This window comes from Notechis scutatus, chromosome 5, assembly GCF_049901735.1.
Source record: "Notechis scutatus isolate UNSWTSFEM ecotype Mainland chromosome 5, rNotScu1.2, whole genome shotgun sequence".
Classification (NCBI taxonomy): Eukaryota; Metazoa; Chordata; class Lepidosauria; order Squamata; family Elapidae; genus Notechis; species Notechis scutatus.
The window spans coordinates 70,536,343-70,548,935 of record NC_142013.1 but is presented as its reverse complement, the minus strand read 5'-3'; the positions used below and the strand labels follow the sequence as shown (position 1 = coordinate 70,548,935).

Sequence of the window (12,593 nt, the reverse complement as noted above, 5' to 3'; positions counted from 1 at the left end):
GAAAAAGAAAAAGCTAAAAATGCAAAATGGAACAAAACAAGGTAAGAGGAAGGTAAAGAAGAAAAACCGGAATAGAAAATAATGTAGTAAAAAGTATAAAAAAGATATAAAGAAAGCTTACATCATGCCTCTCTTCTTCCTAGCCTATTCTGCCTAATCATCAAAATTTAACTCCTATGGTCTTCTAAAGGGGCTCATTTTTTATGTTCATTTTTTATGCAAAAAGCTATAAGGGGTTATTACCTGATGGGAAACAGTCACCCATGATTTCAAATAGGAATTGTTTTTAGCCCTTTTAGAAGACCATACGAGTTAAATCTAAAACTCTCCATGTGCAAAACAGGCTGCCCAGTTCAGTTTCTGCCCATCTCTCTATTTGGCTATGGATTCAATTTCTTTTCCTCCTCTTACAATTTAGCCTCATTTAACCTTAAAAGTTGTTGCTTTCTTAATTTTTGTAATGAGTAGTATATAGTGACTGAAATTTTTTAAACAAAACCTTCACCAATGTTCTTAATTAAGAAATAGATATGTATTATTACTGTTTTGAAATACTTGGGCTTGGTCATCTTGCATAAATGAATGTATAAGTCCTGCCAAGATCTAACCATACATTATTTTTAAAACATATCATGCTGTGTATTTTATTTTCCATTAACCCATCTGTATTGAATCATGAGAGTGTAGGGGAAATGGAAACAATAACAAGCCAATGGTTGGCACGGTTTTCTAAACCATTTTAAAAATAGTCTTTAACAACACTGGTATTTATTCAATATGCCAGATTTCTATTCATATAATCAAAATGTAATACTCATCTATTAAATGTTGAGATATTTTATGTTTTGTAGTTCTCTCATATGTCAATTTTGTTTGATAGAATATTGTGTGGTTTTGTTTTTTGTATAGTTGTATCTTATAATCCTGTGAAGTATCCAGAGTCATTTTCAAGTTGGGCAGGATAGACAAATAAACGATTGGTACATGATTATTTGATTTAAACCAACACTTATATAACTAGATAATTACAGTATATCCGTATGACTTATATAACTAATAGGAATTTAGGATAGAAAATGCTCAGTGTCATCTATCTATTCAGGAAAAATTGCCCACCACAGAGTTTGATTGATATGATATATCTGCCCTGTATGAGGACAATAAATGTAATTTTTTTAAAAAGTCAGGTACTTGATTTAGGCTTTCAGATGTATTTCATGCAGACTTTGCTGATAGCAATACATAGATGCTTAGATGTCTATGGAGATTCTTAATCATCCAGACCATAATTATCCTAAAGGTGCTTTTCAGTTGCCTTTTGAAAAGCGCCTTCGGTACATAGATGCTTGGAACACCAAAACACTTTTGGAACACCAAAAACTTGATTTCCAAAATAAAAATGGTATTTATCTATTTGTATCTCACCTTTTATTATTTTTAGAAATAACTAATGGCAGTGAACATACTTAATAAAGGTAGTCCTCGGCTTACTGACCACATTTGAGCCCAAAATTTCTATTGCTAGGCGAGATATTTGTAAAGTGAGCTTTGCCCCATTATACAACCTTTGTTGCCATCGTTGTTAAGTGAATCACTGCAATTGTTAAGTTCATAACAAGGTTATGAAGTGAATCTCATTTCCCCAGAAGGTCCCCAAAGAGAGCATTTTGAGAAAAAGGTGTGACAATAACACTAGCTAAGATTAAAGAATCTCAATAAAGTTTTCTAACAACATATAAAGAGAGGGGTGGTTATACTGGCGCAAAAATGTTCACTACTGGTTCTGTGGGCATGGCTTGGTGGGCTTGGCAGGGGAAGGATACTGTAAAATCTCCATTCCCACCCCACCCCACTAACCTGCTTTCCAGCTCCATTCTCCTGTACAGGACAACAAAAAAAGACCCAGCCGATCAGCTGGGACTCGGGAGACAGAGAATAGATGGGGGCAGGGCCAGTCAGAGGTGGTATTTGACGGTTCTCCCAACTACTCAAAATTTCCACTACTGGTTCTGCAGAACTGGTCAGAACCTGCTGAATACCACCTCTGAGCATGGGAGGATTTTTTGGTGCTCACATAACCCCAGGACACTGCAACCAACATAAATATGAGTCAGTTGTCAAACACCTACATTTTGATCACATGACTGCAATGGTTGTGGGTGTTGCTGCAATGGTTGTAGGTGTAAAAAATGGTCATGTCACATATTTTCAGTGCCATTGTAACTTCGAATGGTCACTAAACGAACAGTTGTAAGTTGAGGACCACCTGTACTCCCCCCCTCCTCCTATTTTTCCCATAATAACAAAACTGTGAGGTGGGTTGGATTGAGAGAGAGTGACTTGCCCAAGGTCACCCATCTGGCTTTCACAGCTAAGGCAGAATTTGAACTCACGGTCTCCCAGGCCTAGTGCCTTAACCACTAGAGTAAACTGGTGTCCTAGAGCAGTGATCCCCAACCTTTTACGCTTCGCGCGCCCGGTATCCCCAACCTTTTTTATGGCGCGGCCCGGTACCGACATCAGCTGGGCGCCGCCATCTTGTTTTGATGAAAAAGTGCTTCCGGTGAGCTCACGGAAGCACTTTTTCATCAAAACAAGATAGCGATGCCAAGCGCTTCGTGAGCTTTTCCGGGTAGAAATGGCTTTCTACCGGAAAGCTCACCGGAAGCACCTTTTCATCAAAACAAGATGGCGGTGCCCAGCGCTTCCGGTGAGCTTTTCCGGGTAGAAATGGCTTTCTACCCGAAAAGCTCACCGGAAGCACTTTTTCATCAAAACAAGATGGCGGCGCCCAGCAAGCCAGCGGCCCGGTAGGACTTGTTCCACGGACCGGTGCCGGTCCGCGGACCGTGGTTGGGGACCCCTGTCCTAGAGCCTCCCTCATCCTCAAGACACCCCATGCTCTAATTAACAAGCCACACCTTTTTTCACAGTTGCATTAGGGAGAGCAGGGATGATCCCCATCTTTAATGGGCAGGTTCCATTATGATTATAAGTCAAGGTCTATTTAACTACTAGATAATTTGGTATATTTTGAGGATGCCAAGAAACTCTCTTCAAATCTTCCAGGCACCAAAGAATCCTCACATGCTCCAATATAGCCACTCCTCTCTTTATATTAAGGTGACCAATCATCCTCCTTTAGGGAGGACAGTCCTTCTTTTGTAAGTTCTGTCCCCTCTCGAAAAGTGTCCTCCTACATGTCCTCCTTTTTGATATTTGAAGACTAATCTATAAATCTCTGTATTTGATTGATGCCGAGCCGATCCATTGTATGTGATGTGATGTATTTGTATTTGACATGACAATTCGTCAAGGCTCGGTGCGGTGAGACATGATTATGAGACGCATGTGCTCCACACAGGAAAATTGTTTTGAGAAGAGTGCACCACGCACAAAGTGCTCCACGCACAAATGGCTTTGGTTTTTTTTCTTCAATTTATTTGTGTCCTCCTTCTCATTGTAAAAAAGTTGGTCACCTTATTTATATGTTGTTAGGAAACTTTATTGAGATTCTTTAATCTTAGCTAGTGTTATTGTCACACCTTTTTACCAAAAGGCTCTATCGCCCTTAATGAAATATTTATTTCTGATTCCATATTTAGGTTCACCTAGGCCTATTGTATTAATTTTTATTAAGTTGGGAACTGAATAAAATCATATTGTTGGGGATAATTTAACGTTAGGAATCTTATAAGTCCTGATTGCTTAGCAATAGTCTTTCTACTTGGCTGTTTCATGCATTTCTACAAAAGTCTAATGTGATGTTGGCAAATAGGGCCTCTCTCTCTATGTTTGTATACATTACATAATCTCAGTTTGGACCCCATTCTCAAACATATTAGTGTATCAATTTAATCTATGTTGTTTGGTATTCGTGTGTCTTATATATGGTAATCTTTTTGGCCACCTACAACATTCACCCATTATAGATGTCTAGATATACGGCCACAATATTATTCTATGCAGAATATGTGTTAGATAGCATGCCTGTATCAGTTTCCAATTGGAAATCTGATTTACAAATTCCAATCATTTTTTTTCACATTTTATTTAAGTTTTCTTTGTACTTTGTCTAAATCCAATCGCAAAATCAATTATCCTAATCTAACCCATGACTCCCACCGAACCCTCATTTTGCATCAATTTGTTCCAGTTGTGTTATGATGCATGGACACCCCCTTGTCCTGCCAATGTAGCCAGCCCCAAATGCTCAGGGTTCCACAATTTCTGCAACATCAGCAACATGATGTGTATTGATTAATAAATTCACTCATTACTAGACCTTGCAAGCTCTGGTTTTGTATTCTGATAATGGAATGGCATTAACAATGGCTCTTATTCACGTGTAACTTGATACCATCTCTAAAGAGAATCATGAAAAGATTACAATGATGGAAGAGTATGATGAAGAACCATGAATGTATGAGATCACTGGTGAATGTTAGAAATATATCTAGGAAACTTGTTCAGTTTCCAAACTACAAAATATGTATAACCGGTGAAATAATAAAAAAATGGGTGATTTATCAGATTCAAAATATAAAATTATGTTTATGTATATATAAATAATAACCAAAGATTTGCTTGGTTTCTCCTATTATATTCATGGTTTACTTAAGCTGAGTTTCTTTAAAATTCAGATTTGTGAAATACACACACACACACATACACACAGTTTTCTTTTTATGACCCTGTAATATCTTTTATGGGAGTGGAGTCGGGGCAGCTGAATGGAGCTTAGCATTTACTGACGCCTAAGTGGAGTTTGCAGCATATATTTTCTCTTTGTGCCCTGATGGAGAAATATCTGTCACTGCCTAGGATTGGGCCATTGCTGGAAATCTCTCTAAGTATCCTCTTCATTTATTTCTACAGCTGTCTCAAACTTGGATGCGGAAAGCAAACTGAACGTGTATTATCATGCCCCTTGGCATCAGGAGAGAAACATCTTCCTTCCTTCCACCAGGCCAACATGTGTGGAGGAGCTGCATCACCATGCCAAGCAGAATTTGAGAGCCTTGAGAAAGGGTAATTTTTATTTCTGTATAATTTACAAAAATCCAATTACAGGTAGTTCTTGACTTACAACCATTCATTTAGCAACTGTTTGAAGTTAAAGTGTCACTGAAAAAAGTGACTTAAGACTGGTCATCAAACTTATGATCATCACAGCATTCCCAGGGTCACATGATTAAATATTTGGCAACTGACACATATTTACAATGGTTTAATTTTCCTCTCCTCTCATTCTTACATTAACATCCATTTCTAGACAGTTTCTCTTTGCTATTCCACTTTCGAATTCTTTAAAAAGTATGTCATCCTTAGATATTAGTATAAATAACCTGTTCTCTTCTTAACATTTCAGAACAATAACATAGTGAAAATATGATAATTTCCTTAAAATAATATATTAAATAATTTCACAACAAATAGAGGGTGAGGTTTATTTTAATAGCATTGCCAAGAGCTAAAAGGAGAAATATTATACTGATAGTAAAATTATATAACAGCTCTCTGGATGATAGCTGTTCTGTTTTAGATAAATTTTATCTTCTTCTGCCATCTTGTGGTCGGGAAATGGCTCCTTAAATAATGAATATAAAACAAAAATATATTAAGATCACAACTTTAACATGGCAAGTCCCTTTGGAGAGTAGACATGCAGAAATGGGGCACTCCTGAATAATCTAATTAAAAGCCAAAAAATAAAACAAAAAACCCCAAACACGCGCAGAATTGCAACTACTGGGGGGCAGGGGGGGTTAATAGAACAAAATATTGGATTTTGGAGAGAAGAAAAATCTTGGAAATCAATCTTTATTTGGATGCAAAGTTGATTCTGGTGAGTTCTGCTTTATAGCGTAATCAGACTGCAGTTCCTTTGTTCCTTTGTTCTCCTGGTGACATTGAGAATTTTTTTTTTGTATAGACTGAACTGTTTTTCTTCAATATTGACTGCCTAGTTCTTTTTACCATTAACAGAGCATGCTTACACAAACATAATTGCAAAATGAATTACATACAGACCTGATTGCATGCATGTTCTTTTATCCCTTCTCTTTCTCTAATAAATGAAGGGCAGACCTGTTTTCTTTTTCTTTATCTCTCTGCATAATTATAAGGATTTATAAGGATTCCAGTCTTTGTATTGAATGTTTACAACTATTGTAAACTTTTACAACAGGGTTGTAAATTTTATTACCTCGATGGTAAATTGCCCTGAACTGCTTTTATTGCCCTGGACTGCAATTATTCTACCTTTTTTGTGAGTTACAAATAGTCAGAGACTGCAATATTTTTTACAATATTTTTATAAAGTTCTAATACTTTTTAAATATTTTGTGGAATTTTATGGGCTACCTTGTATTATCTTTTTATATCACGTATATATATTTGTGTAATCTTTTTTACAAGCTGACTTTTTTTTACTCTCAGCTGAGATACTATATTTTTCCTTTTAAGCTGAGATTTTGTTTTCCTTTGCAAATTTATTCATCTGTCATTTTCAATACATGTGTGGATTACAAACTCTATATCAAGTGGACAACATCAAGAGAAGCTACAGAAGGGATTAAAAAGAGAACTCGAACTCCTTGAACAAGGAGATGAGAAGTAGCCTGTCTGAGAGGTAGCCCAACTGAGAGGTGACCCAGCTGAGGGGCAGCCCAGTGGCCCAACCGAGAGGTGGCCCAACCCATCTGAGAGAAGAAGAGACAGCCGAGCTGAGAAATAGAGAGGCAGCCCAGCGATCCAGCCTGACACCTGAGCGGAGCCAGTGTGATGCAAATGGAAGCCACTGAGCAGCGCTAAAACAGAGCTAAGTGGCAGCAGATCAGCGGTTGTGAGCAGCATGGCAGACCTTGAGCAGAAGTGATGCAGAGCCATGTGGCAGAGGAACAAAGCACCCCAAGCAGCGACTAAGATCAGCCTGGTGGACCAGCAGTGACTGAGAGCAGCACAAAGGACTAACTGAGCAGTGGTGCCCACAGCAGCAGCTGGGAGCAGTGTGGTGTGAAACTAAACAGAATGCCCACATCAACACATCATACCTGAAAACTCCGGCAGTGGCCAGGCAACCAAAGGGCAAGAAATCAAGGGGGAAAGGATAATTACAAAACTCTTGTGGACAGGGAGGAAAGGGATAAACCTTCAACGCAGGGAGAAGAGCAAAGCATCTCCTTAAAAATAGCCTGAGACATCCAGCAAAAAAGAAGTTCATATTCCTTCATAAAGGGCCAAGAACTCTTACAAATTCTTAAACTTTAGAATCTCTTAATTTTTTTAAGAAAAATCCCTTTTCAATTTTTTAATTTCTTTTTTCAATTTTTCAATTCTTCATTCAAATATCATTTTTAAATTTATTTATTTTTTAATTTTTAAATCTTCAATTTTAAATTTCTTTTTTCGGTTTATTATAAAATTCTTTTTTCAATTTTTCAATTTCTTTTCTCACCTAAAAAAAATTTGAAAAAAAAATTAATTATTTTAATTATTTAGAAATTTTTAAATTCTTAATGATCTAAGAGGGAAAAAATAAAAAACCACAGAAAAAGAGATAGAGACTTAATACGGGGAAGATAGTGATGAATTTTCAAGACAGAACAAAAGGCCAAGAACTCTTATAAACTATTGTAAACTGACACTTCGCAACAAGGAAAATATTTAATTTTTAGAATTTTTAAATTTTTTATCAAACAAAAAAGTTATGGAAATAGAGACTGATGCTAAAGTGCAGGGGTATCAAACTCAAAGCCTGCGGGTCAGATCCGGCCAAATCCGGCCCGTGCGGCCATCCTGGAAACTGTAAGGGTCCAGCCTGCCTCACTTCGACCCAGCCCACACCATCCTGGCATGCTTGCATATGCACAGGCCCAGTTCTCCATCACTGCACACAGAACAACTAAAGTAGTCTGTATGACTATGGTTAAAAAGAATAGTTCAGACCTTCCAACCTCACAACATCTTTTTTTTTTTCATGAGAAGTTAGAAGGTCTGAACTATTTTTTAGCATAGTCCCACAGACTACTTTAGTTGCTCTGCACAAGGTGGCAGTGAAAGAAGCTGGAAAGGTTAGTGAAGAGGGATGTGGCTGCCCTGGGTGGCGTGTGTGTGTGTGTGTGAGGGTTTGGCCTGGCTGAAGGGCCCTCAGGTAAGGTGAGGCAGATGGGGCAGCTCTGCTCCCTCCTGCCTTGTTTCGTCCTCCACACCCCTTCGCATTGCTTTATTCTTTGCCACTTCTTCTTACTCACCACTGTAATCTAGCAGGAGGCTGAGCGATGCACTGGTGCGATGGCCACAAAGTGGGGCAGTGGGGGTTGGAATACAAAGCAAGGCGGGGGGATGCGGAGCTTACCTAAGCGCCCCACCAGCCAGGCACTGAAGCAACTGCTGCTGCAGAGAGGGGGGAAAAGAGGAGAGGGCTCTCCAAACTCTGTGTGTGTGTGGGGGGGGGGTATATGGGAGAAAGAGCAATCTTCAGCCAAGCTGCTGGCAGTGGCACAGGCAGCAGGAGCCACCTGAGCAACAAGGTAGTGGGGGGGTGGAGTACAAAGTGGCAGGGGGGTTGCAGAGCCACTCCCCATGGCCCACACCAGCTTACCTGAGCACCCTGCCAGACAGGCACTGAAGTGCTGCAACTGCAGCCGCAAGGAGAGGGGGATCTCCAAACTGTGTGTGTGTATGAGAGATAACGTGCAATCTCTGCTTTAGTTGGGACATTTAAGCTGCTGCCAGTGCCGGGGGGGGGGGCAGGCAAGAACCACCTGAGCAGCCATTTTTCTTCTCATCCTCTCCACTGAAGCAGTGGCATCCACCTAATGATTGCCCCTCCCCACCTGACCTGCTCCCTACCTGGCCAGCTGGCGCAAACCTCTCTGTTCTTCTCCTCCTCCTCCCCATCCAAGCGGCAGCAGACTCCATGGGACAGGGTCTGATTCCTGCCGCAGCGCAACAAACTCCTGTGGGCTGGACACAGGTGTGAAGGGCCTGCAGTGCTTCCTCGCTCAGTTGAAGGCTTCGTTCAGACTTCAAACAGCAAGGCTGGCCCACGTAAGTGAGCAGCGCACCAGGGCCGTGGACAGTGTTGGTTCCTGCACCCAGCCAATTCCGATTCCATGGCCAGCTTCAGAAGTTGTGGGTTTTTAAGAAGAGACTGGGCAGTGACTTCTCTGAAATGATATAGGGTCTCCTGCTTGAGCATGGGACTGGACTAGAAGACCTCCGAGGTCCTTTCCAGCTTCTATTCTGATTCTGAATATTTCCAAAACTCAATGTCATGTGTAATGAAAAATATATATTGTACTTTTACTACTATTATTATAAAGTGGTTTCTCAACATACAATTACATTCAATTTTCTCTTAAATATTTTGAATCAATAAATATTGAACAATTTTTGTCTTTGGGGAATCAAAGTTATACTATGGCAGCTTCATTCCCTACCATATGGATTTTATTGATGGTAGATGTTGAATGAATGGGAACAAATGAAAATAGAAATTGTTTGTTTTTTTATGTGTGTGTTTTTTTCAGAGAAGTCAATTAGTTTCATCATAACATCCAATAAAAAACAAAAAATTGTTTTGGAAATTAGTTATTGCTGAAGAGTATTTATAAGCAAGCATTTGTGGCACTGAATCAGTTTTTAATTCTTGGTGACTGCCTGGACAAATCCTTGCAGTTTTCTTGGCAACTAATTTGCCATTGTCTGGTTCCTAGGGCTAAGAGAGAGTGACTGGCCCATAGTCACCCAACTGGCTTTGTGATCAAATGGGACTAGAATTCTCAGTCTCCTGGTTTTTTTAGCCTGATACCTTAACCATCACATAATATTGGCTTTATCACTGAGGCACCACTTTTTTTTAGAAAATTCCACACTTTTCATTGAAAAATATAATGTAGGAGTTTATAGATAACTTCCAATTAAATATCTGTGTTTCTGCTATGAATTCATTCAGATGTTTCCATTCTCTGTAACTGTGCTATTTATAATATGATCGTTCTGAAAGTCAAAATATATTGATAGAACTATTATAGATAGTTACTACATGTAATTCATCACTAAGTGTAATTACCATGCAATGCATCTGGATTGAAGTTCACATATTTTTGTCATATTTTTAAATGTTAAATTGCTGAACAATTGTCTTCTTATTTCTTACAGAGCACCGAAACCAGGGTAATAACCAAGAACAAAAAACTGTGAGCCAAACTGTGGTAGCTCCCCCATTTCCGTCTTTTCCTGTGATCCACACTAAGGAGAAAAAAGAGACTAAGGACCATCATTTGCTAAAAGTAAGTTCTCCCTTGTCTTCTTAATGCATTTGTGATGTGTTCGTACAGCTTGGGTTACCAGCAACTTATCCAGCCAAACATCTTTATCTTAAATGTCAACTAATGGGAGAAAATTGCCAGGTAATGCCAGGATAAATAGCATCTGCCAATTTAAAGGTATAAAGGTAAAGCCTAATTATCAGTAGATTACAAAATGAACAACAATTGTGTGGTATTACCTCAATTTCCTGCCGGTATGTTTTTTTTTAATCAAGCCACAATTTTTTTTAAAAAATGTTTACTTGGTCTGACTATAAATTCTAAATTTAAATACATTTTTAGCAGATAGATAATTATTTGTGTTAGTCAGAAGGAGCCTATGCTAGGATATATACATTTATTTGTGACAATAATGGTCAATAAAGCAATAACATGAGGATTTCTATTACAAAATCATCATGCTGGTTGGTATATTAACTAGAGAAGATGCCATCAAACAAATTTATTGATTGATTAATTAGTTTCTTCTAAATTATAATCCTTCAAGTGAGTCAAGTACTACAACTCTCAAGAAGTACTACAACTCTCAGAAGTCAAATTCACACCAAATATGGCAAAAGAAAAATTGTAGTAGTAATACAGAACCAGGCACCATGTTAGAAAACTCTGCTTTTGTTACATTTCAGGTTATATAAAAACTCACTGAAATAAAGTGGCCTCGTTACTCTAGGGCAGTGTTTCTCAACCTTAACAACCTGAAGTTGTTTGGAGTTCAATTCCCAGAATTCATTTGTGGCTGGCTGAGGAATTCTGGGAGTTGAAGCCCAAACATCTTCAAGTTGCCCAGGTTGAGAAACACGTGACCTAGATCATCCAAAATTTTCAAGCATTTACAAGAATAGAGGAGGTAGTGAGGTACCATGGGGTTTTGCTTTGTATCACATGACTGGGATATTTACATGGGAAAAGAGGGAAATGAACTGTGCATCATGAAGTTGTGATGTAAATTCAAATCATTTGTACTGTATCACTGCACTGTAGAACCAGTTGCACATTTTTTTTCATTCTAATGAAATTTCAGCTTGTTGTAGATACCCCTATCTAATCAGATGGCTCAGTTTGCTTCTGGAAGGAAAATTCTCTGTTCAGTTTTATAATACTGTTGATGAAATTCACTGGACATCATCCAAGATTAGATGGAGCACATGTTTTTATTTTCCCCCAAATACCTTTTTGCTGCAAGTTGTTTGAAGGATAGCAGTTTTCAGCAATAAAAGATGTCCTCACCTTTGCTAGGTTTTAAAATGGAAAAGTAAATGCAATGTCCCCTGGTTTTCTGTTTATCAGGTGACCTATTCCTTCTGATGGAATTTAATTTCTTCTGCCTGACAGTCTGAACTACATGCTTTCTCTTTGATAAATTGTAAACCCCCCCCCCAAAAAAAAATTTGTACATCCCTTTCAAGAAAATAGACCTAGCGTATAACAGTTATTTCCCCTCACTGATACAAATTTTTGAATCAGCAAAAGAGTAACTGTGACATGTTTTGCTGTACACTCTCATAGGTCTCACTTTCACTTACGTTGCATAGCATCTAATTACAATCAGTGTTTTAACACTGCATCTTCATATTCACATACTAGCAAGTTCAGTGCATGTATATTAATGATTTTCATAAGATTAGAATAGGACCTTTTGGTGACATTAAAAAAAATCCTTTATAGATGGCTGTCCACTCTCTGCTTGAATACTTTGAGTGAAGTCACCATTTAATGAATGAATAATGTTGAACAATTTTTATTGTAGTTGAAGAAGACTTTACATCTTTCCCTAATTTTCTCTTCTCAGACCATCTTTTATGCTGAGTTTTGCAACTCAGTGATTGTTTCTTCATCTTTCTCTGAACTGGTGCCCTCCAAATATTTGAATCATCACTGCCGTCATTCTCAGCCATCATGGCCAATTTCAATATTAAGTCACACAGACATTGTTATTATTGATATTTCTACATCTCCTAACAGCAATCCGTTTCAGGAATAGTGTATATACAATATGAAATAAATTATTATAAAACAATAAGGACAACATTATGAAGAAAAATTAAAAGTTGTTTTAATGCTGCAGTAGGTTAACTAGCTCTTTATAAATTATATGGTTCCATTTCATCAGAAGAAATTCCATGATTAGATTACTTGAGATTAATAGGCAAAAGTTACTGATCTGATACTCCCCATACCTATTTCCATGGTTTGACTATATAGTATGGCCTAAAACCCATAAATCAGAGGAAATTGAATTATATAATCAGTGAATTA

General features: G+C 38.2%; 1 protein-coding gene across 2 annotated transcripts in view; it reads left to right on the top strand.

Annotated features, from left to right (window-relative positions):
* The window catches only part of NHS (NHS actin remodeling regulator), a 241,681-nt gene that overhangs the window by 205,892 nt on the left and 23,196 nt on the right, over window positions 1-12,593 (top strand). For both annotated transcript variants that reach the window (XM_026674956.2, XM_026674955.2), the window contains exons 2-3: window positions 4,879-5,031; window positions 10,168-10,298. In XM_026674956.2, the coding sequence (XP_026530741.2) occupies window positions 4,879-5,031; window positions 10,168-10,298 (284 nt within the window). The remainder of the gene's footprint in view (window positions 1-4,878; window positions 5,032-10,167; window positions 10,299-12,593) is intronic.